At 39.2% G+C, this 25,945-nt stretch overlaps 2 protein-coding genes across 5 annotated transcripts in view; both read right to left on the reverse strand.

The window, feature by feature from the left end:
* Positions 1–5,979, reverse strand: part of SRP72 (signal recognition particle 72) — a 29,265-nt gene extending 23,286 nt beyond the window's left edge. The window contains exons 1-3 of the mRNA XM_045997677.1: positions 5,844–5,979; positions 3,793–3,913; positions 616–739 (exon numbers count right to left, since the gene is read on the reverse strand). Coding sequence (XP_045853633.1) covers positions 616–739; positions 3,793–3,913; positions 5,844–5,952 — 354 coding nt within the window. The 5' untranslated portion in view covers positions 5,953–5,979. The remainder of the gene's footprint in view (positions 1–615; positions 740–3,792; positions 3,914–5,843) is intronic.
* Positions 5,980–13,436: 7,457 nt separating this feature from the next.
* The window catches only part of PAICS (phosphoribosylaminoimidazole carboxylase and phosphoribosylaminoimidazolesuccinocarboxamide synthase), a 46,957-nt gene continuing 34,448 nt past the window's right edge, over positions 13,437–25,945 (reverse strand). For all 4 annotated transcript variants that reach the window (XM_045996886.1, XM_045996888.1, XM_045996887.1 and 1 more), the window contains 6 exons: positions 24,462–24,641; positions 24,248–24,361; positions 23,265–23,348; positions 21,331–21,511; positions 19,617–19,775; positions 13,437–13,708 (listed from right to left, as the gene is read on the reverse strand). In XM_045996886.1, the coding sequence (XP_045852842.1) occupies positions 13,542–13,708; positions 19,617–19,775; positions 21,331–21,511; positions 23,265–23,348; positions 24,248–24,361; positions 24,462–24,641 (885 nt within the window). In that variant the 3' untranslated portion in view covers positions 13,437–13,541. The remainder of the gene's footprint in view (positions 13,709–19,616; positions 19,776–21,330; positions 21,512–23,264; positions 23,349–24,247; positions 24,362–24,461; positions 24,642–25,945) is intronic.

A 25,945-nucleotide genomic window follows, 5' to 3' on the forward strand; every position in this document is an offset into this window, starting at 1 on the left:
TCTCCAACCTGTATGTATTATTTAACTCTTACTATCTCTTGGGGACAATACATATATTACATTATTTGCCCTGACATTTTAAAAATCTTTAAGAGGGTTTAGTTACTTCTAAAACATTTCTGTCCTCTCATCATTAATAGCTCTTTTTTTTACATTAAGCTTAATTAAGTGTCTCAAGCCCTTCCAGAATAATATAGTTTTGAGGAATTCATAAACTAGTTAAATTCACCCAAATTCTTATCTATCATGATTCACTTTATTTTAACCTTAAAACAAAATGTGTTTAAAGCTAGAAAGAAATACATTTTCAAAACTGTATTAGTACATCCCTGGCCCTCATCTTTCCAACTAAAAAAGTCAAAATTTCATAGGATAGTTTTTAATTCTAATTTTCTAATTACCCTGGAGAAATAATTTATTCACAAGTTATTATATATGCAACTGTTTGTGTGAAGATCAAGAGGAGACAATATGTTCAAACCTCAAGAATTGGTTTGGTGGCAAGTTTTGTGGAGCATCAGGATGGGCTGAGGTTCCTCATCCCTGCTCCTCACTACAGGTACAGTCATGCCCACTCAGGATGATTGTCAACATGTACTTTAAAGCAGTAATTACCACTTGTCCATAAAGCTCCTTTAATTTGTCTGTCTGCTGATTGGCACTCTCTATTGTCTTCAAGGCATTCTCAATTCTGTTCAGCCTGTACTCACAATATGCCTTCTCAAATGAAAGAGAGTTACTGAAAAAGACAAAAAAAACACAACAGTTTCTGATCATTAGCTAACACTGCAGAGCATCCACTATATGCCGGAAACTGCTGTTAAGCACCTGATCTACAGTAAGTCATTTAATCTCCATTAACAATAGATGAGGAAGGGGCACCTGGGTGGCTCAGTCAGTTAAGCGTCTGCCTTCGGCTCAGATCATGATCCCAGGGTCCTTGGATTCAGCCTCATATCGGACTCCCTGCCTAGAGGGGAGCCTACTTCTCCCTCTCCTTCTGCTGCTTCCCCTGCTTGTGCGCTCTCTCTCTCTGTCAAGTAAATAAAGAAAATCTCAAAAACAAACAAACAATAGATGAGGAAACCGACAAAGTTCAGTTACATGCCTGAAAATCAGTTCCTAAGTGGGAGAAAACTTTACATCCATTTCCCTTGCCTCTCTGGCTTACATGGACAGTCTTAGAATTAACGGACCTTTGAAACAAACATTTAAGAATGAAATCATGAAATCAACTAAGTAACTAAAAATAATCTGAACACTATTTTATTTTTTTCAAGATTTTTTTTTTTTTTCAGTAATCTTCACACCCAACATGGGACTCTAACTCACAACCCTGAGCTCAAGCATCATGTACTCCACCAACTGAGCCACCCAGGTGCCCCTGAACACTGTTCTAAATGAGTTATTACAGAAATAGCTTAGCTCTACTAATCAAATAAGCCATATAAATGTGTTCAAAAAGCAAATGAATAGCAAAGAAAAGGTAACTAAAATCTTGAAAGAACATAGTACTTGTAACCAAACAACTGATAAACACACAACAATAAAAGTATTGCCTATCTACACTGACAACTCATCTACATTAATGTGACACTTGAAACTCATTTTGGAGTTTCACTTATTTATTTTTATTTTTTAATTTTTTTAATATTTTATTTATTTATTTGACAGAGGAAAGACACAGCAAGAGAGGGAACACAAGTAGGGGGAGTAGGAGAGGGGGAAGCAGGCTTCCCACCAAGCAGGGAGCCCAATACAGGGCTTGATCCCAGAACTCTGGAATCATACCTGAGCCCAAGGCAGCCGCTTAATGACTGAGCCACCCAGGCTCCCCTATTTGCTTACTTTTAAAGATTTTATTCATTTATTTGACAGAGGGAGAGAGAGCACAAGCGGGGGAGTAGCAGGTAGAGGGAGAAGCAGGCTACTGGATGTGGTGCTCAATCCCAGGATCTGGGAACATGACCTGAGCTGAAGGCAGTTGCTTAAAAACTGAGGCATCCAGGCGCCCCTACAAGTGACTTTTATTCACTGTTTTTCTACCTAGTGTTTGTTTCTGCAAGTAGAGGAAAATACACATATAAATTCTTATATCCTCCTTTTCTTATACAAAAAGTATACTATATAGTTGTTGCCATTTGAATATGGGTTTGAACTGCCTGCGTCCACTGATTTGTGGATTTTTTCCAATAAATATAGTATAGCACCTTAGATATATTTTCCCTTATGATTTTAATATCATTTTCTTTCCTCTAGCTTACTTTAACCTAAAAATATAGTATATAATTCATATAACATAAAAATACATGTTAATCAATTATTTATGTCATCTGTTAGGCCTCCAGTCAATAGTAGGCTATCAGTACAGTTTTTGAGGAGTCTAAAGTCATACAAAGATTTTCAACTGTGCAGAGGGTTGGTACCCCAACCCCTGAGATACTCAAGGGTCAACTTTATAACCCAGTATTTCATTAAAGAGTAAATATGCTGCCAAAAACTTTATTTTTTTTAAAGATTTTATTTATTTTTTTCCAAAGATTTTATTTATTCACTTGACCGAGAGAGATCACAAGTAGGCAGAGAGGCAGGCAGAGAGAGGGCGGGAGAAGCAGGCTCCCTGCTGAGCAGAGAGCCCAACGCGGGACTCATGACCCGAGTGGAAGGCAGAGCCCAACCCACTGAGCTACCCAGGTGCCCCAGATTTTATTTATTTATTTGACAGAAACAGATCACAAGTAGACAGAGAGAGGGGAAGGGAAGCAGGCTCCCCAGGGAGCAGAGAGTCTGATGCAGGGCTCAATCCCAGTACCCTGGGATCATGACCTAAGCTTAAGGCAGAGGCTTTAATCCACTGAGCCACCCAGGCGCCCCCCAAAACTTTATTTTTATACATATTTCTTTTAGGGATTAGGCATAACTATAAATAAAAATCAAATTACAGTAAAAATTTAGAATATAAATTCACATTTCATGAAATGATAAATTAAATAAATGAAAAAGATTAATAACAGCAAATCTGAGATATTCTAAAGACTGCTAAAGAACTCTGACACCAAACGATCTTGACCTAAAATCATACTCACCTCAATAATTCTCAAAGGAGGTAAGCACAAAGATCAGGCTATACCTGACTTATATACTGATAAATGTGTGTGTGTGTGTGTATACACATATATACATACACATATATATATACATATATATATATATATACACACTTATATACTGCCATACCATTCTAAAGGCCTCTACTTACACATCCCTACCCTACATGTTCCACCCTCTCTGCCTTTTATTTTTTTTTTATTTTTATTTTTTTAAATATTTTATTTATTTGACAGAGAGAAATCACAAGTAGGCAGAGAGGCAGGCAGGGAGAGAGGAGGAAGCAGGCTCCCTGCGGAGCAGAGAGCCTGATGCGGGGCTCGATCCCAGGACCCTGGGATCATGACCTGAGCCGAAATCTGCCTTTTATTTTTTAAATTAAATTTCTGAATTGTTCTCCTTATATCCTTCAAAAATTCATTACATTTATGACCCATATCCTTCAGCAGTTTACCTGCTTCTTAGTGGTTCAAAGGAAGACAGAGGTAAAGAAAAAGGCTCCCTAAAGCAGAAAAGAAGATACTACTGCTCCTTCCACTTTCAGAAAGACTATTGCCAAGCAAAAAAGGAAGGAAGGTCAAAAATCACTGAATAGTGAGGAAAAAAAGAAATAACATGGAAATGGTTATAGCTATGGTAACCATATTTCTAATAACTGCACAAACAACTAAATGAATCACTTACTTGGCTAACACTTTAGTGTGAGTATTGATGACATTCAAGGCTTCCTTGAAACTTCCATTTTGGATAAGGCATACCACTTTACAGTGTAGAGCAGTTACATCATCCTTGTTGATCTGCAGTACTAGAGAACAATTTTAGGAAAACAACTTTAAAATCCATTCCCTTCTCACATTTTTACTAAATTTTCCCACCCCCTGCCTCAAGAAGCTACATTTCCAATTGTATAGCAGCAACAACAATTAGTTGAAACATTAAAAAAAATGACCAATCTTCATTTTTAACTTAGGAAGTAGCAAAAGGGCAGTTATAATTTAGTAAGATTTCCAATAAGATAGATTCCCAAGATGCATGTAGCAAAAAGAAAATTTTAAATAATGAAATAAAGAACTAAGAACCTATTTTTCTCCAGCTTTTTCCCATTAGGACACACGCTACATCCTATACATTTCACCAATCGAAAGAAAGAAAGTTCACCAAGAAAGAAAAAGTTCACGTAGAATTTGGAAGCAAAAATGACTTAGGTTTGAATACAAGCTTGTCGTTAGTGTCTTTAGGTCATGGGCAAATCATTTCACTGCCAAATGTTAGTTTTCTGATCTACAAAACGAGTATGAAAGTTTATTAAGATTAAATGAGAATACTTTAATAAAAATCTTTAAGTTGTAAAGTATACAAATGCCACTTATTTTGCTGGCAGTACTTCCAAAAACCTTTCAAAATTTCCCTTTTCACATAAGACGACAGACCAAAAGAGGACAGGGAAAGACTCAGATAGCAAAGTTTCAAAGCTAAACAGCTGTTTAGTGTCAAAATGACCCCAATCACCCTCCTTGCCCCTGGACAATGTTAGGAACCCAATTCTGTGTAAGAATCGTATAAATTTTCACCGATTAAGAGAATTATGTATCGATCAACAAACTGAAAAAAAAAAGTGATTAAATAATTTCTGCAAAATACTTCCTACACAGCTACTGAATAGTACTGGTTGCAGGTTTAGCCAAAGGCTAAAGCTAATTCAAAACAAGTTTAGGAATCAAATTAACTCTAATCAGTTCCTTAATCAGTTTCCTTACTGTCTGAAATCATCTAAAGTTCACTGTGGCACAATCACTTCTTTTTACATCAACAATAGGATACTGAAAATTATACAATCCTGTATGCTACTGACATACTTTGTATGTTACTGCTTTTAAAGAGCCAAACCCTGTCTTGGTAATCACTTTATCAAATCTACCAAATATAGGCTGCATCTTCAGTGAAGAATTTACCATGACAGAGAGCATTAAAAAGCATGGCCTTATTGCAATTACACAGTAAAGGATACATGAATATAATAACTAAACCTCACACCAAAAGCAGCTGACTTAAGGTTATCAGTTACAGGGCAAAAATAAACAAACAAAAAACAAAAAACCCAAAACGGAAAAACAAAAAAGCTGGCCAAACTTTTCTTCCGACGTTATTTCGAATGTTAATGCTTTCACACACACACATCCTCTGATCTAATGACACCGGAGAGAGATTATCTATGAGGGTGACAGACCCAACATCCATATCCAGCCCTCTCCCCTCTCCCCTCCGTCTGTACAGCTTCCACTTGTCAGCTCTAGCTTCAGAACTACGTGTCCCTAGCAGCTTCCTCCCTGCGATGCGGCCCTTGAGAAAAAGCTCCCTCAGCAATACTGTCTTGATCACTCTTCTAAAAGGATGGAGAAAAGGTGGTGATGTGACATATTTGCGAATTAAGGACTAAAAACGGAGGAGTCGAGTAAGAAAACAGTTTCAAAGAGGCGCATGGAGTTGCGGTCTCTTTAAATTCCACCCTCGCTACCCCGCGGTGGGTAAAGAGGGAAGTACACGTGGCTCTCAGCAACACCGGGCTCAGGACTGATGAGGTGGAGCAGACCGGCCGCAACCCGCGCCCGCCAGGTGTTCGGATCCCCGCGCCGCCGCTGGCGGGATCTCTGATCCCTGCGTCTACTCGGAGGTGGTCGCGCGCGCCGGAAGGAGGCCGCATCCTCCCTGCGGCCTGGGCCAGCCCCAGCACTTACTCTTGTTGACCGTCTTAAGACCGCGCGTGAAGTCACCGTTCTGACCATAACGGTTTACTTCACCCCAGAGCGCAGACACCGAAACCCCGCCGACGCCGCCGCTCGCCATCTTGGAGGAGACGCGGGGAAGGGCGGGGCGGGGCGACCTCTGCCCCGGAAGAGGATCTCGGAGGTGGCCAAGCGGAGGAGGAAGCCGGTGGTTGCTAAGCGTCTCGGATTCGGAAGCGTCGGTATTCCCTGAGTCAGTGTTGGAAATCGTAGTCTTAGACGTCTTTGCTAGAAATTTGCATGGATAGAAAGAATTGAAACGCCTTACCTGAAGCTGGTATGAAGGAACGAGTTGTCGGACCCCGGGAGGGGATGAGAAGGGGTTCACCAGACAGTTTTGGCTCAAAGCAGCCTGCGTTTCTGGGGCTACAGCTGCTGGCGAGGCAGCACCCTTGTCCCACGAGGTGGACGCATCTGAATGACGATCTAGGGAAGAGAGTAAGAGGGCAATAGGGTGGTAAAGTACTAACTAGAAACTTTAGGGAGGCCTTTGAAGGAGAGTGGGGAGAGAAACGGCTTCTCTTTGCTGCTGGAGAATACTTCATAGAGGAATTGTATTTGAAAAGGATCTTTAAAGGCGAGTTAGGAAAACCTGGGGTAGGGCCTGAATTAAATTCTAGCAGAGAAGCGAATATGAGGAAAGGCACAGAAGTAAAAAAGAACCAACAAGTGCGAAGCACGTTTGATGAAACCCTCTTGGCTGCGCTGTGAGCTCCAGTTCAGGAACAGTCGGCAGTAAGGCCAAAGGATGATGTGTAAGGGATGAGAATGCCAAGGCTCAGTTCCTGGCTCTGCGACTCTTGTGAGCAAGTTATTTATCAGAGTCCCGGTTTTCCCGACTGTAAAATAGGGAAAATATTATGATTGTTTGGGGATAACATATACTTCATGCATCCTAGCATGCACTGGCACTCAACACAAAGACATAGGAGTTTTAGAGTTTTGTTTGTTTGTTTGTTTTTTGGTAAGAGCTTAAATATCGAGATATTTGAGTGTCGGAACCGAGTACCTGTTGAGTGCTCTTAAAAACGAAAGGGCATTTTATTGAATGCCCCTGCGGACCCAAATATTGTCAAAAATCCACCAACTCCTGCCACTTCCTCTCTTTCCCAGCATCTTATTCTTTTAATCCTTCAGTATTACTGTACTGCTTCCAGATTTTTAAAAGTACTTCTTTGATCTTGCAAACTAGGCAACATTCCCCATTATTCTCTGATATAGCTTTGTACTTCTGAGCACTCATCGTTTGAAGCCTATCTCTTTATATGGATATCATTTTCATGAGGACAGGGATCACATTTACCCTTACCACAGTATCTTTAGGATCTAACACACTGCCTAGTTGTACTCAACTTTTTAACAGGAGTTTTTGCTTATTTCTTCCCTACTCTGAGTTCCTTCAGGGTAGAAGGTATGTCCAGCTCCTAGTTGTGTCCAGTGGTGCCTGGTACATTTCATGTCTGATCAATATAGTATAATGTAAAGACAGCAATGCTGGTCTAATGAACTCTATCTCAGGAGAATATTATCTCTGTGAATTAGTAAAAATCATGGGAAGAGTTGTGAACTTTCGTTGTGGAACTGTCACAGATTTTAAGCTAATTATACCTAGATTTCAGGAGGGTAAGGGAGTTCACATGACATCTGATATACTCAAAATGTGTAATTTTTTCTGAGGAACAGTTCTATAGTTTTCACTGGATTCTTCAAAGGTGTTTTTAATGCAACAGCCCCACCCCACCCGAGGTTAAAAACCACAACCTTAATGGTGATTCTGTTCTCAGAAGACTGACTTTATAAAAGAATTCAGTTTTAGTTTCTGCTTCAGGCTTATCTCATACTCTATGCAGCTTCCAAAAATTCTTCAGAATTCTGGTATGGACTCCTATGGTTGTATTGCTTATGTCATTTTCATCAGGTTTTGTTGAAAACAGGATATAAGTATATGGATTTTATCTGTTTTTTTTTTTTTTTTTTAAATCTGCCATTTTTGAGACGAATCTTCTTGAGTGGTCTTTTAAAGAATTTATATGGGGTGCCTGGGTGGCTCAGTTGGTTAAGCAGCTGCCTTAGGCTCAGGTTATGATCCCAGGGTCCTGGGATTGAGTCCCACATTGGGCTCTCTGCTTGGTGAAGAGTCTGCTTCTCCCTCTCCCTCTGCCTGCTGCTCTGTCTACTTGTGCTTTATATCTCTCTGTCAAATAAATATTTAAAACAAATAATTTATTTGATGCCATTCTTCTACCCTCAAGATATCTAAAAGCCTATCATGTAACACCCTTTGTGGTTTGGCCTCTTTTTTTTTTTTTGTTTAAGATTTTTATTTATTTATTTGACAGACAGAGATCACAAATAGGTAGAGAGGCAGGCAAAGAGAGAGGGGGAAGCAGGCTCCGGGCTGAGCAGAGAGCCCGACACAGAGCTCGATCCCAGAACCCTGGGATCATGACCTGAGCCCAAGGCAGAGGATTTAACCCACTGAGCCACCCCGGTGCCCCTGGCCTCTACTTTCTATCTCCCCAACCCACATAGGTCTTCTGTTACTCACTCCCTAGTCCCCTTGCATGTAATACTCCTTTGACATTTAGTTATGTGTGGTTCCTTCTTGCTATACCTATGGGAATTTGCACATTTTTTCACTCAACATTTACTAAATACTTCATATGTGTTGGCATCTGGCATACATTGGTTGCTAAGGATACAAGTAAATTAAAAAAATAAGACAACTCTGTATACAAAGAGTACATTCATTTGCAATATATATTTGTTCTTTAAATTCCTCCCTTGTGTACTCAGAATCCCTGACTATTTACTCCATATTAAGACAATTTGGTGTTTTGAAATTGTCTGCCCCTGTAAGACTCCAAAATTCATTGAGGGCAGAAATTGGATCTTGTTCATTGCTATATCTCCAGGATCTTGCACGTAACTGGTACTCAAATCCTTACTTTTTTGCACCATGGATTTAGCCACTTTTGATTTCTGAAAAGCTTCTGTGTACAGTATCTTGTCATTTTATCCACTCTGTGAAGCAGGAAGAAAACATATTTAGTTGTACCTTACAAATGAAGCTCACAGTAATGTGCCCAGTGAAATCTTTTCATTTCCATTCTACTGCTATTTTCACTGTACCACAATGCTAAGTGAACAACTCCATGCCAATGGTGCAAAAGGCACCATTAAATATTTTCACTCCTGGGGCGCCTGGGTGGCTCAGTTGGTTAAGCTACGGCCTTCAGCTCAGGTCATGATCCCAGGGTTCTGGGATTAAGCCCGGGTCAGGCTCCTTACTCAGCAGGGAGCCTGCTTCTTCCTCTCCCTCTGCCTGCTATTCCACCTGCTTGTGCTGTCAAATAAATAAATAAAATTAAAAAAAAAAATTCACTCTGGCTTCCAAAGAACTGCTGGGCTGAAGATGTGTGGATAAGCCATATTATGCTGATTTTCTGTCCTTTTTTCCTGTTTAGAAATGAAATCAACTGAAGGGAATATTAAATTCAAGGTGATTTTCATGGCAAATCAGTTCCACTCATACCATCTTCTACAGTTTACCAAACAGGCTATTACATAATGTATTCATGTGTCAGGATATACTTTACATATGTTGACTCATTTAATTCTCGTAACAGTATGAGGGAAGGAGTATTATTAGTCTTATTTTACACTTCGAAGTAGAGGCATTAAACAAATAATAATTTACTAAAGGTCTCATCATCCTCCACCTGGACTTGTAATAGATCCTTAACCAATCTCCTTGCTTGTCCACACAATAGCCAGAGAACTTTAAAAACATGTTAAATAGGTCATGTCATGCCCCTACTCAAACTTTCCAGTGGTTTTTCTTCCATGCTTCAGTATGGCCTGTAGGTCCTAAGTGATCTAGCCTTTGCTTACATCATCTTCCATTCTTACCTTTACTCACCAGAGCTCCAGCAATAGTGGCATGTTTGAGAACGTCCTCAAAAAGGCAGAGCCGTTTCCGTCCTGCACCCAGTCTGCGTACTTCGCCACATTTTTGCATGGCTTGCTTTTACATCATTGCTCTATTCTTTGCAAAAACCTTCCTCATCCCCAGCACTGTGCTATCATGTTGGTTCTTCTCCATATGCACTTATACTTTTATGACATCTTTATACTTTTAAGACATCTCTTGTGGTTAGCCCCCAAAAGATTTTTGTGACAGTGGGGGGGCCTTGTTTCTGTTCAGTGCTGCTTTCCTAGGATCTAGAATAACCAGGCAAACCATGTTATTTCATGAAGAGATGAATGAATAAAGGTTCACACAACTTATCTTTGTCTTTTATTTGGCTACAGTGTTTACATTTCAGAAGGCTTTAAAGCAACAGCAATTGCATGCCTTTATGATACAAAGTATAGTCTGTATTACCTGGGACAAATGTTTCTTCCCCTTTAGTTCACCTACAAGCCCAAAGAAAGTATAATCACCCAAAGATGGCAAACCAGGTAGGTTTGCATGAGTTAATCTAACAGTTAAAATACTTTCAAACAAGTATTTTCTCTAGTATTAATGAAACTACTGAGGATATACATACTCTAAAAAACGAATAATGAAATTGATAATGACCATTGAAATGGTCAGTCCTATCTATTAGTCTAAATGTGTTTTGAAATTTCTCATGTACTACACCAAAGCAGGTGGAATTTTTGCAGGTAGAGACAGAAGAGCTAAAATTGCAGCCAATGACTATTCAGAGGCCACAAAACCAAAGTTTAAAAGATGTTAAAATCATTTATTTTACATTTTCTTGTGAACTAATGTAAGAGAATGAAGCAGTAATTTCTACAATTCTCCCATGTCTAGCAGATTGCTAGGCATAGCACACCAAAGCAAAAGGAAATGTGAGGAAATAAAGTGTAAGATTATATTTTCTCCTCTCTTGCAGCTTTCAATCCAACAAAGAAAAAGGGATTTGGGAAGGTTTCATGGAGAGAGTGAAGATGAAGCTCTAGTAACAGATTTTAATGACAGAATAGATATTAATAGTTCACTCTAAGAACTAAAAAGTACATTGAATAAAGATGTGGTATGTATATACAATGGAATATTATTCAGTCATCAAAAGGATGAATTCTTGCCATTTGCAGTGACATGGAGCTAGAGTGTATCATGCTAAGCAAAACCAGTCAGAGAAGGACAAATACCATATGGTTTCACTCATGTGAGATTTAAGAAACAAAACAGATGAACATATGAAGGGGTGAGAAGAGGGAAAAATCATAACTCTTAATGATAGAGAAAAAACAGGGTTGATGGAGGACCTGGGTTGGGGATGGGCTAAATGGGTGATAGGTATTACAGAGGGCACTTGTTATCTTGTGCACTGGGTATCATATTTAAGCAATGACGACTGAATTCTGCTCCCAAAACCAATAGTGCACCGTATGTGAACTAACTAGAATTTATAAACTAAAACTAAAAATTAAGAAAAAAGAAAAGATTAAAAGTACAGGTAAGTGATGGTCCAAAAATTATGAGGAAAGCAAGTTCCCTTGATGGGTTGCACCAATGCTTTTTAAACTACAAACCATGGATAGGCTTCAAGGGAATGCAAAAACTAATGGAATCTGTTAGTAAATTTTGAGTACAATTCTCTAGGGAGAGTGTCAAGGGCATTCATATTTCCAAAGCAGTGTATGTCACAAAAAGAGATGTTAACAGTTTATGTTGTAAGTCCCTGGACAACTTCAAAATGTTGAGAATGCAGACCACCTAGATTGGTCCAATAATGTAGAATTTGACCCCCACTTGAGGCTTTTGTACAGATGGGTAAACCAGATAAATTCAGACCTCTGTAATAAGTGAGATGTGAGATGTCAGAGAGAAACATTAAGGATGAAATAACACTTCTGGTTTGGGACAGAGAGTATATAGCCAGTTAATAGGCTGGATAGCAGATGAAGTAAGTTTAGAGCATTCAAACAGAGATAGAAATGTACAGTTCAAACTACAATTCTACAAACACAGACCTAGGAGTCAGTAATGCTAGTTATAGCTGAAGGAGTTACTCCAAAGGTTACTTCTAAGTAATGGAAAGACTCAATAGAAGAAACATCAGTACTTAAAGGGAAAGGATAATATAAGAAAAATATCAGTATTAAGCCTGGAATATCTTGGTGTCTGGTACAAGAAAGGAATGGTTAGGACAATCATACTCGGCCCCACGAGATGAGGTAAAAGAAGTAATAAGAGATAGTAGCTTGTTAACAGTTCAGAGGGAGGTGAAAAGGTGTAGATAGTGTAAGACAGTGGCAAAGATCTTATCAAGATTTCATCTACAGCAGAGATTTTTTTCCCCCACACAATCACAGTGGTTTTTTTTGTTTGTTTTGTTTTAAGATTTTATTTATTTGTCAAAGAAAAAAAGAGCACAAACAAGGGGAGCAGGAGGCAGAGGGAGAAGCAGTTTCCCTGCTGAGCAAAGAGCCTGATACAGGACTCAATCCCAGGACGCTGGGATCATGGCCTGAGCTGAAGGCAGACACTTAACCAACTGAACCACCCAGGTATCCCGACAGCAGAGATTCTTAACATTTTTAATCCCTTGGATAAAGACCACGATTGCCCCCTTTCCACAAAAGCAAACACATACATAAAATTCTACATGGAAGTTTAAGGGGTTCATAAACATTCAGAGTAAAGTTTAGTGATCTATAAAAAAGTCCTCAGGTCTGCATACTCTAACAGTGATTTCCAAACATGGTTTATAGATTGATGATGAACTATTAACACCTCTTGGTAATAATTACTCCTGTAGAGGTGAATCTTACTGGGTACCCTGCCCACACTTACGCTGTTTTAAGAAACTAGTATGGCTATCAACTAGGAGATTCCAATTTTGGAAAATCGTGGTAGGCTGAGGACTGTTAGTTTGGCTAAAACATGTATTATCAGAATTAAAAGAATCTTATGATCCACAGAGGCACCCATTGTAGCTAAGTAAGATTTACCAAGTCTTTCATCTGGAATGACAAAGATGACTCTACCTTTTTTTTTCTCCGTGGGAAATTGCCCTGACATCCATCAGAGAAGCTCTCAGAAAAGGCCCCTTTCTATGGTTTCCACAGTATTCCTTCACCTTATTTCATGTGTCTTCTCTACCCCCAACACCCATTTCAACTCTAAACAAACAAATAAAAGCAGAACAAAACAGCATCTTGGTCTATAGGTGGGGATAAATATACATCTATTTTGAGATACTGACTGCAAATAAAACACCATACCCTTAGGATTTTGTAAAGATCATAATGTAAAAGAGGACTATATTGCTCTTATCACTCTAAGATACAAACATTTTAACTTTTTAAAACTTACGGGTTGAGATACAGATGGTCAAATAGCAGTTTAGAGCTCTATAATAGGACATTATTATCATTTAAGAAATGTATTTGTTATCTACCTGTGACCATACAGTAGCTAAGAGATTTTAAAAGTGTCCTTATAGTAATTTCACTTCCTATAAAGAAATATTAATATGTCCATAGAGTCTACTGATCCATCAATCTAGAGAAGCACTTATTCACTAGTAAATTTTATTGTTTTCTTTGATTTAAAAACTTTCACCTTGATCTTTTTCTGACACTAAACAAGAAATATAAAGTTTTTCTTAAAAAAAAAAAAGCAATGATGTTTTACAAATTCCCCTCTCGGATTTTCTTGTCAGCCTGCTTCAAGGAAATCCATGTGTTCAATATACTTGCTCGCAGTTTAGCCCATACCAAATGGTTGTTTAATCCAAATATCTGAGCAGCAAACTGAGCTGATCCTTCTGGAGAAAGTATGGTTGAACAGCCAAGACCTATTGGTTCAGAAAGGAAAAGACAGAATATTAACCTGTTAATTAATAATGAAATGAGCACTTAGTAAACTTTTTTTAGTAAACTTAAAAAAAAATAATAATCTCTACACCCATCATGGGGCCGCCCAGATCAAGGGTCCCATACTCTACCACCTGAGCCAGCGAGGGGCCCCTAGTAAACTATTTGATACTCAGAAAAGTCCTGCTAATCAAAAACAATAAAAAACTACTGTATCATCCTTGTCTAAAGTAGGATCTGCAGAAGGAGTTCCATCTCTATTACTGGAGTGGTAAAGTGATTATTAAGAGCATTAAATAATGTTTCTCTACCACGAACAGGTATCTTATATACAGCTATCACTTTTTTTTAGAAGATTTTATTTCTTTGACAGAGAGTGCGTGCAAGCAAGCACGCATAGCAGGGGGAGCAGCATGCAGAGGGAGAGAGAGGGGCAGATTTGCCAAGCAGGGAGCCATGTGTGGGGCCCGATGCCAAGACCCTGGGATCATAATCTGAGCCGAAGGCAGACGCTTAATGACTGAGCTACCCAGGCACCCCATCTATCACTTTTTTTCACTGAATCCATCTGCAAAGAAATTTGGCTTTTTCGAAGTTCTTTTCATATATAGTAAACCTTTAAGTCACTAATGAAAGGCAATAGAAATAAAACAAGGATCAAGTAGACAGAAGCACCTATTTTTGGATAAACGTGAGTCACATACATTTTTTTTTTTATAATTTTCTAGCCACTACTTTGGTCTTTGCACTTTATTCTAACATCTTTAAGCAGTTAAAAAGTTAAAAGCAAAGAGTAATTTTACAAAATATCAGGTTCTATGTAAATTCAGTATTAATAGGACCTAAGAAAGTAACTTCTTTGGGGCCCACACGTTTACTCAGGCAGACTTTTTATTATGGACTGGTTCTATTATACCTGTGTCACTCGAGTGAAGTACTCCTAGCTTACAGATCTGAAAGCTCCATTTCCCCAATATTCTTGGAATTCACCAGGCTCTTTGATTCCCACTACCTCCAGTAAGAATCAAGTATACATCACAAGGCAAATTTATTAGTTTATATTAATAAATCAATTTATGTAGCTCCCTCATATACGTGTGATATTGATCAAGGTACTTAATGTTAACTTAGTGTCCTTATCTATTAAGATGAGAGTATTCAAGAAGTTAATATAGATAAAGTACTTGGAGCAATGCCTTACGCATAGTAAGTACTTGATGAATGTCGACTGTTAGTAGTAGTAGCCTAGGTACAGGGTTCTACTCTAGTAACTGAAATACCTGTACCTACACTGCTCAGGACTCCCCTTCTAACATCAGAAAAGCTTTAACATTAGCAAAAAATAGGTTATCTAGTGAGCATGCCGTAAGAGAAAAGCAAATAGAGTTTTCAGGATTTTATAAAAGCCACTGTAAAACTTTTCCTCAAAAGATTATCCCCAATTTGGGCGCCTGGGTGGCTCAGCGGGTTAAGCCTCTGCCTTTGGCTCAGGTCATGATCTCAGAGTTCTGGGATCGAGTCCCGCATCGGGCTCTCTGCTCGGCAGGAAGCCTGCTTCCTCCTCCTCTCTCTCTCTCTGCCTACTTGTGATCTCTCTCTGTCAAATAAATAAAATCTTTAAAAAAAAAAAAAAGATTATCCTCAATTCTAGTGATCGGAATGTACAAATCTCCTAGATTCCCTCTCTCTCCTTGGACAGTACTAGATAAAAACTGCCAAATTTTTCCTCATCACATTCTCCCTTTCCTAAACTCCCCTGATAATACCTATACTATTCCTCTGGCATAAATTTAGTTATACTTTCATTTATAGCCATAGTACATTTTTAACTAGAGAAGTTGATACAATCAGATGTCCAGCTAAACATCTAGTTAAAGATGGATTAATCACAAGGTGTATCCCTGAAACTGTATACAGATAGCATTAAGTAGCTGAATGTTATGTTTGTTCAGTATGTTTATTGAGTATAAATCAAATATGCTCAGCTGTAAAAAATATTTTTATTAATGCTATCCTATTTTTTTCTATACTTGAATTAAAGGTATCTGCCAAAGCTTTAAAAAATAAAAACAGGAGTAAAGGGAATAAAGAAAATAGACACAAACACATAAGAACAAAGAGAGAACAGTGATAACTTTTTGTCAGCTGAAAAGGAAATGGAGTGGTAACTAAGTAGACCAAGAAAATGTTATCCTAAACTGGAAGCAGGAGAAGCAATGTGACCAACGTTAAAAAATCCAAGTAAAGGTTTGGGGAATCAGTGGTACCCGATACCTTTGAAGGGAGACGTGGGGGTGAAAATGCGGCTTAAAAAAAAAAAAAAAAAAAGAGGACTGGCTTAAAGTCAAGAAGCAGTTAGGCTATCAAAGCTCCTGCTCCACTCTATGTACCTGAGCAATTGCCCCTTCCTCACCTAGCAGAGTCATAAATTCTTGTGAAGGGAAAAACAGATTTTAGTCCAGACTTCTGTGGACTGGAGGGTACGAGGCATAGCTGAGACAAGCAATGCCACAGTGAAGACAGGGGGTGAAGTTTACACATGTATTAAGATTACCAGATTCCAGAATACTGGCAGTCAGGTTTATTCCTCAGTCAGGAGACTGAGACTAGAAAGATTCTTTGGATAATTCTAGTCACACATGAGAAAAGATCAAATGACATTCATGTAAGGGGTTATTCAAAGATCAACTCTACCAAATCACCCAACAGTAGAGCTTTTTTTGGGGGGGGGGGGGGTAAAGATTCTTTTTTTTTTTTTTTTTTTTTTAAGAGAGAGAGAGGAGCGTATAGGAAGGAGTCAGAGAGAGAATCTCAAGCAGACTCCCTACTGAGCACAGAACCTGACAAGGGGCTCAAACCCACCATCCTGAGATCATGACCCAGGCCAAAACCAAGAGTCTGATACTTAAGCAACTGAGTCACCCAGGCCCCATGAAGCCTCCTTCTGACAAGTCCCATCCACTTGCACAGACCTTGCAACTGGTTTTTTATAGTGCCTCCCTCTTAAGAACAGACAGCCAAAGATTACCAGACACCAGACAGGTGAGAAAAGGAGCTAATGTGAAAGAAAAACTATAATAATTTCAGAGACATAAAAGATGTTATTGCAAAGATTAAACAAGAAAAGGATGGGGGGGTGGGAAGACCATAGCACAAAAAAATAGCTCTTAGAAGTTCAATATGCCATAACTGGAATGAAAAACTCAGTAGAAGGGTTGGAGAAATGTTCCAGAGAGTATAGCAATGAGAAAGAAAAAAGAGAAACCACAAAGCTCCAAATTTGAATAGTAAATCCCAAAAAATGAGAAAAGAGAGAAAGTGGAGGAGGAAGGAAAGTATTAAGTAACTGAAGAAAATTTCTCAGGACTAAAGAATCAGAGTTCCAGATTTAACTAGCCCACTGAAAGCCCAAGATGAAAATAATCATCAAGACACATCTCTGAGAAATTTAAGAAACAAGGGTAGAAAAAGATCCTAAAAGTTTCCAGAAAAAAACAGAATTCATGAATGACCTAGAATCAGAACAGTAAAAAGGCACTGCAGTTTTCAGTAACTCTGGAAGCTGGAAGACAATAGAGTAATGCCTTCAAGATGCATTTCTGAAGTAAAGTAATTTTCAATCTAGAATTCCATTCCCAAATTATTGAGTGTGAGGCTATGATGGAAACGTTTTTAGATATATGAGGTCTCGTGCTCCCTTCGGCAGCACATATACTAAAATAGATATATGAGGTCTCAAAAAGTTTACCATCTGTAGCCCTTCCTCAGGAAGTTCACTAAGAATGCTCTCCAATTAAGGAGTAAACAAGAAAGGTGAAGACATGGGACCTAGGAAACAGGAGATCTAAGACTAGAAAAGGGCAAAATGCATGTTCAGGATGATGGTTAAGAGAAATTCTGAGATAATGACAGTACAGTAGGCCTAGAGAGAAGCCAGTCCATATTTGAACAGACTGGAAGGCTCAAGTTCTTAACATTTTTGACACATCCCAAGAGCAGATTTACAATAAAATAAAAAAGTTTGGCATTTAAGAAGCAATCAACTCTAATTGAAACAACATGGACTTTCAGGACTGGATGATCAGATCATTATCTTGGACTACAATGAGCCTACCACAATATTGTTATTCTTTTTTTTTTTTAAAGATTTTATTTATTTATTTGAGAGACAGAGATCACAAGTAGGCAGAGAGGCAGAGAGAGAGCAGGGGGAAGCAGGCTCCCTGCTGAGCAGAGAGCCCGATGCGGGGCTTGATCCAGGACACTGGGATCATGACCTGAGCCGAAGGCAGAGGCTTTAACCCACTGAGCCACCCAGGCGCCCTCACAATATTGTTATTCTATGAGATAATGCTCAATTGAGAAGATTTCTTTGTATGTTATTTACTCTGTCCCCTAATTTATAGAAATAAAATTTATTTCCTTTACAGAAGTAACATAATAACATGTACTTTAAAAAAACTCAAAACCATGAATGATGTATTCTTGGGGGGGGGGGACCCAAATCTGGACTTGATCTATCTACAGATTTCACCAGCAGTTTATAAAAAATATAGGAAGACCATGTTAAACATCATCCAGAAATGTAACTAGCCAAATCCAAAATGTAGAAAATTCTACAGGACAAATGAAAGTGAAAAAAAGAGGATTAAAAGAGACTTAGGAGAGAGAGCAACTAAATGCAATGTAAGGACTGTGTTACATCTTGATTTGAACAAATCAACTGTAAAAACAAATGAGATGTTCAGGAAAGCTTGAACACTGACTGAAAATTAGATGATTTTTTTTTTAAATTGCCATTAATTTTTCTTAAGTGTGAATATGCTATCCTGATTATGATTTCTTTTTACAGAGTTTATTTGAGAGAGAGCGAGCGAGAGCTTAAGTGAGAGAACACAAGTGGGGGGAACAGCAGAGTGAGAGGGAGAAGCAGGCAGCGGGGCCCAATCCCAGGACCCCGGGATCATGACCTGCTTAACCAACTAAGCCACCCAGGTGTCCCCGTGATTATGATTTAAAAACTAGAGTTATAGCACACCTGGGTGGCTCAGTTGGTTAAGTGACTGCCTTGGGCTGAGGTCATGATCCGGGGATCCTGGGATCAAGCCCCATACAGGGCTCCTTATTCAGCAGGGAGCCTGCTTCTCCCTCTGCCTGCTCTGCCTGCCGCTCCACCTGCTTGTGTGCTCTCTCTCTCTCAACAAATAAATAAAATCTTTAAAAAATAATATAACTTAATAAAACCTAGAGTTCTTATTGCTTAGAGAAGCATATTTAAGTGTAAAATGCTATGTGTGCTTGAAAATCATCCAGCAGAAACAGCTACAGATATAATAATATTAAATGTTGAAGCTGAATAACAGGTACATGAGATTTCATGTTATTCTCTCTACTATTGTGCATGTTTGAAATTTTTCAATGAACAAGTTTTTTCGGTTTTTTTTGGAAGACAGAAAGCCAACCCGAGTGTGGGCGGGGGTGGGGTGCAGGGGGAGGAGAAGCAAAGGAGAGAGAGAATCCCAAGCAGGCTCTACGCTCTTCACGGAGCCCAACATAGAGTTTGATCTCACAACCTTGAGATCATGACTTGAGCCGAAATCAAGAGTCGGATGTTAAACCAACTGAGCCACCCAGGTGCCCCTGTAATAAACAATTTTTTAAAAATTCATGTATCTTGGGACGTCTGGGTGGCTCAGCTGGTTAAGGGTCTGCGTTTGGCTCAGGTCATGATCTCAGGGTCGTGGGATTGAGCTCCGCATCGGGCTTCCTGCTCAGCAGGAAGTCTGCTTCTCCCTCTCCCTCTGACCCTCCCCCAAGCTTGTATGCTCTCTTAAATAAATAAAAATCTTTAAAAAAAAAAAGAATAAAATAAAATTCATGTTATCTTACCACTGGGTAGTCGAAGAGAAGACCACACATCCTGAGCTCCCCAGTCTGGAGTGAGTGGAGGGCAGCTGATAACTGGGTATGCAGTGTTACCAGACATCACTGGTCCTAAACCATTGCTTCTGCCTGCGACTGCCACAAATACAGTAGGTATGCCATCCCCTAGGGAAATTACACATTTATAATTGAATTGAAAGTAGATTTTTAAGACAGGTTAAAACAAAATGCCTATGTGTCTTAACTCCTTCAGTTCCTTTATTAGCAGTCTCCAGAAAAAAGCATAAATAAGACACAATTATTAGGGGCGCCTGGGTGGCTCAGTGGGTTAAGCCGCTGCCTTCGGCTCAGGTCATGATCTCAGGGTCCTGGGATCGAGTCCCGCATCGGGCTCTCTGGTCAGCAGAGAGCCTGCTTCCCTCTCTCTCTCTCTGCCTGCCTCTCTACTTGTGATCTCTCTCTGTCAAATAAATAAATAAAATATTAAAAAAAAAAAGGCACAATTATTACATATATATTCAATATATATTTAACTTCACCACCTATTATATCTTAAGTAACAAAGTAGCAAGAATAAGTTTGGCCATCTTTGAGACCTAGCGTATAAAGAGGGTACCAGAATATTAGTGAGGGAATGGCTCAAAGGCCCTACTTAAAAGGATGTGCTTAGGCTCACTGAAACAAAGAATGACACTACTTGAACCAGTGTCTGTCCTGGGGTCCTTCAACCCACAGGGTATAGGGAGACCTTGTTAATGGAGACTAGAGGTTCAGAGGCACATTATCAATGAAGAAAGGTCAATTCAATAATATAGTACCTAAATATTTAAGACCCTTCAATATGTTTTCTAACACCTCTCTTAAACATTTCATTCTTTGGTAAATTTTTAAGTTATTCCTTTGTTTCTTACCACAGAGATTTTTAACTTGGAATCCAAAATTTTATGTATTTGCACTTTTCTGGATAAAGAGTTCAGGCTTTCATAACTTTAACAAAGAGGTCTAGGAACTTATCCCAGTTCCCTACCCCCTCAACACCCCGCCTCAAGCCTTAATAATTATGCTCCTATCAACAACTACCTTTAGAAAGAAAACTCAGATAACATTTTTCCCAGTTGAGAAACATTTGGTTGTTCCCAGGACTCTGTTATTTTAGACCAATACTATCCCATCAAAACATTTCTTTTAAATACCCAATTCTAAAATTATTCCTTAATTTCACATTCAACTACCCACCTCTTAGAAAAGGCTGACCACTAAAAATACTTGAAAGGATCTCTGCTTCAACCTCAGGCCTCCCAAAATTGATGTGGGGCCTATCTTCTGTTGGAGCATATTAGAAACAATACTCCAGGGGCTTCTTATTAGATAAAGACTCATTCTAGCCTTTATTTCCCTTCCCTGTTTCACTTTCTTTTGGGGGGTGGGGGCCTCTACTCTTTTATTTATTCATTCTTAACATTTTTTTAAAAACTTGAATGCCATCAACACACAACACTGCATTATTTCCATGTGTACCCATGCTGCATTTTCAATTCTTTTTCCCTGAGGCATTCTAAGTGCCTAGAGCATCTTACACTCTTTGGAAGCAAGTATAACGAAATCCTAGACTATCACATTTTCCCCATTGGAACTGTGGCAAATTCTTTTTTAGCATTATTAGTCCAAACATACAATTTTTGGGCTAAATCCTGAAATGCTCTAGTTATGTGACATTTACCTTCATACTCTGCTTTAATCCTCAGAGTTTCATCTGGCCCTTTATGGGCAGATGTTACCCGAAGTTCACATGGAATGCCAAAATTTCCACAAGCCTTCTTTATTTTTTCACAGTGACTGAGATCAGAAGTTGAGCCCATCAATACTACAACTCTGCACTGACTTTCTGATTTCAGAAGCAACTGGAAAAGAAAAACATGGATATGCAAAAGGAAACAGGAAAAATGGTTAAATACAGAATTCAGTACCATAAGAATAATCAGTTTACAGAACTATAGAGAGTAAAATTACAACTGGACAGAATATTTTCTTTCTTAATAGACCAGTCAAGACAGAGACAAAAAGGACAAAATGATAATTCATTTTTCAAAATAACCTCTTTATGTAAAGGGAAGTGGTCTTCATAATTAAGACCTAAAGAATAATAAGAATTTTAATCAGGTAAGTTATACTTATTATTATGATATAAAGCAAAGATAAATGCTCAACCCTTCTAATTAATATTCATGAAGCTATAATATGAAATATTTCATCCTAAGATTTTAGTCCATTGTGTTTAATAGAGGTTTTAAGGCATAATCACCCAAAATAAAGAGATCATATTATAAACCTTCCTTAAGTTAGTTGCTTAGAATTGAAAATACATGTATCCAAGGAAATTAGGTCTTGAAAACTGGCTATGACCCTTTCATAACCACAAATCCCATTCAATTTCCATAGAATTATAGTAATAATACCATAAATCTAAAAGATTTACTTGAGAGGGAGGGAGAGCACGCAGGGGAGCAGGCCAAAGGGCAAAGGGAAAGGGAATTTCAAACATAATCCCTGCTGAGTGCAGAGCCTGCGCAAGGGCTTGTTCCCAGGACCATGACATCATAACCTGAGCAAAAATCAAGTGCTGGATGCTTTACATCACGACTGAGCCACTCAGGCCCCCTGATAATACCATACCATAAATCTTTTTTTTTTTTTTTAATATTTTATTTATTTGACAGAAATCACAGCTAGGCAGAGAGGCAGGCAGAGAGAGAGGAGGAAGCAGGCTCCCCACAGAGCAGAGAGCCTGATGCGGGGCTCGATCCTAGGACTCTGGGATCATGACCTGAGCCGAAGGCAGAGGCTTTAACTCACTGAGCCACCCAGGCGCCCAATACCATGCCATAAATCTTAAAGTGACATTTTAATGTCACATGGAGTTCTAATTCTGAACTCTACTTATGGAACCCATGCTAATACAACTCTGAGTAGCTGAGCAGCAGTGGAGAGATGGGTAGGAAATGAAAGGGGCAGGGAGGAGACAAGGACTCTAGGTTTCCCCATTAGAATCTGGGAGTGTACTGGCCAGTTTAACAACAGGGGGTTTCAGTATGTCACTGAGGATAGTTCAGGTGGTACATTTCTTAAGAGTGTTCCTTTTGTTTTTTTTTAAACCACTGGGGAAAAGGGCACCTGGGTGTCTTCGCTGGTTGAGTGGATGACTCCATTTTAGCTCATGTCATGATCTTACAGTCCTGAGGCCTCTGCTCAGTGGGGCGTCTGCTTCAGGATTCTCTCTCTCCCTCTGCCTCTCCCTCCAAGCACATGGACGTATGTGTGCACACACACACACTCTCTAAAATAACCGGGGGAGGGGGAGACTGCACCTTCTCATTTTTGTTTTTTTTTTTTAAGATTTTATTTATTTATTTAGAGGGCACATGCAAGCAGGAGGAGGGGCAGAGGGAGGAAGAAAGAATCTGAAGCAGACCCTGCGCTGAACAGATGCAGGTTTCGACTCCATGACCCTGAGATCCTGAGATCATGACTCGGGCTGAAATCAGGAGTTGGATGCTCAACTGACTGAGCCACCCAGATGCCCCTATTGTCCTTTTTGGAGCAAGATTTTCTTGGAGAAAAACACAGAACAGCATGGGTTTACTACAAAAGTTTTACCTCCACTCTTTCCGCAACCCACTCAAAATTTTTCTTCACCATCTGGAGCCCTTCGGGAGTTACTTCCTTTAGGTCACGATATGACTAGAAAATAAGATGTAATGTTTAGAATACAGATATCCTACTAGTAATACTCTTGCTAAGTGAACTTATTTGATTTCTGAGTTTTGGGTAGACTACAAAAAGCCTGCATAGCAAGGAATATGTCTGAAAATGTACCTGAACCTATGATTTCATTTCCTGAATTAGAGTAGAGGAAGTTCAGACAGTGAAGCACACTTGCATTTTCATTTAAGGTTATATGTTTTCTACACTAGTAACTAGGACTAACTGCCCTGACAATTCTTGTGTATTTAGAGAGCATCTGCCCTAATTTTATTTTTCATAGGACAGAGCAGAAATGGAACCTGGTAATATCCAGAACACTTGGATCCAGATTGACCCTTATTCTTGTAATTATGAAGACCCATCCTCTAGCACCTTAGTTTTCTTTTTTTTAAAAACATTTTTTTTTTTTTTAAAGATTTTATTATTTATTTATTTGACAGACAGAGATCACAAGTAGGCAGAGAAGCAGGCAGAGAGAGAGGAGGAAGCATGCTCCCTGCTGAGCAAAGAAACTGATGCGGGGTTGGTCTCAGGACCCGGGATCATGACCCAAGCCGAAGGCAGAGGCTTTAAGCCACTGAGCCACCCAGGAACCCTGGCACCTTAGTTTTCAATTGGCCAAACAAGGATGACACTTGTTCTGTGTGACAGTCATAATAAGTGAGTTATCTGTTTTGCAAATGCAAAGTACTATTCCTTTTTTTTTTTTCAGGATATAGGAAATGTAAGAGATATTTATCTTTAGAAGTAAATAGCAATCAACTTGGTTCTTATCATATGGAACAACAGTTGCCTTTTCTTTTCTTCCCATCTTCCTAGTCACCCCTATCTCGTCTGATCAGGCAAAGGATAAAAAAAAATTCCTGAAGCATTACCTGTTTATCTTTCTGTTGGCTTCGATCTCCTGATGGCCAGAGTCTCCAGGAATCATTATCAATAACATCAGCAAGAACAATCTCTTTGGTGGTTATATCAACACCAAATTCAATCTAGAAATAGCATATCACCAAAGAAAAGTTTTCAAAACTCTACAACTGAAGACATTTTGCAGTTATAATCTTTACTCTCAAAACTCTATTTTATTTGTACCTTCATATCAACCAATGTACAGTTCTGGGGCAACCAGGATTTCTCCAATATTTCAAAAATAGCCTGTGTAGCATGACTCATGATATCCACTTCAGTCTGGCCTATAACAAGCCCAGCAAAGCAAAATTTTGCAGCAATTAGCTGTTCCTCAGACCACTGTGGATCATTATTGGCATCATCCTGAAAATAAAGTATAGGAGTATAATTAATTTAAATATAAAAATTTTGAACTTTTTAAAAAAAGATTTTTCTTATTTAACAGAGAGAGACACAGCAAAGAGAGGTAACACAAGAGAGGGAGTGGAAGAGGCAGAAGCAGGCTTCTCGTGGAACAGGGAGCCCAATGTGGGGCTCGATCCCAGGATCCCGAGATCATGATCTGAGCCAAAGGCAGACACTTAACAACTGAGCCACCCAGGAGCCCCCGCTGAGCAGAGAGCCTTATGCGCAGCTCAATCCCAGGACTCTGAGATCACGACCTGAGCTGAAGGCAGAGGCTTAACCCACTGAGCCACCCAGGCGCACCACCCTTTTTATAAGATTTTAAATGATCTCCACACCCAATGTGGGGTGTAGAGGGTGAGATCACAATCCTGAGATCAGGAGTTGCATACTCTGACTGAGCCAGCCAGTCACTGCTCTTCATCACCTCATTTTTAGTATATGTGCTGCCGAAGCGAGCACCATCACCTCATTTTTAATAAAAGTTTATGTAAGACGGTAAGTCTTGAGGGGTATTATTTAATAATTTAAGAGACTTTATATAAAGATATTAGTGAAAAAAATACTTTCATTTTATTCTAAGTAGTGTTCCAATTTAACATGAAATTTTTCTTTTATGAATTCTGGATTTGTATTATAACAATAAGATAAACGTTTTAAGGTACACAGTTCATTCATTATACTTGGTCTGGGCCAAAAGACTGAGAGGCAATTTTAGTTCCCTGTTTTAAAATGCTACACAAGGGACCTCTGGGTGGCTCAGTGGATTGAGCATCTGACTTTAGCTCGGTCATGGTCCCAGGTCCCTGGCATGGAGCCCTACATAGGGCTCCCTGCTCAGCAGGGAGTCTGCTTCTCCCTCTCCCTCTGCCTGCCACTCCTCCTGTTTGTGCACTCTGTCAAATAAATAAATAAAGTGCTACACAAGGTGCACCTCAGTGGCTTGGTCGTTTGAACATCCAGACTTGATTCCAGCTCAGGTCATGAGCTCAGGGTCGTGTGATAGAGCCCCATGTCAGGCTCTCTGCTCAGTATGGAGTCTGCTTAGGATTCTTTCTCCTTTACTCTCCCTCCCTCTTTGTTCCTCTCACTGTGTACTTACTCACCATCTCCCTCCTCTTTCTCTCTCAATAAATAAATAAAATCTTAAAAAAAAAAAAAAAAAAGGGAAACAATAAAAATACTATATAGACGTTACTCCTGACACTGGAACTATTCTAAACAGCATGAACAAAGACGGAAAGAGAAAGGCAGTTTTATTT

Source organism: Meles meles, chromosome 2 (assembly GCF_922984935.1).
Source record: "Meles meles chromosome 2, mMelMel3.1 paternal haplotype, whole genome shotgun sequence".
Classification (NCBI taxonomy): Eukaryota; Metazoa; Chordata; class Mammalia; order Carnivora; family Mustelidae; genus Meles; species Meles meles.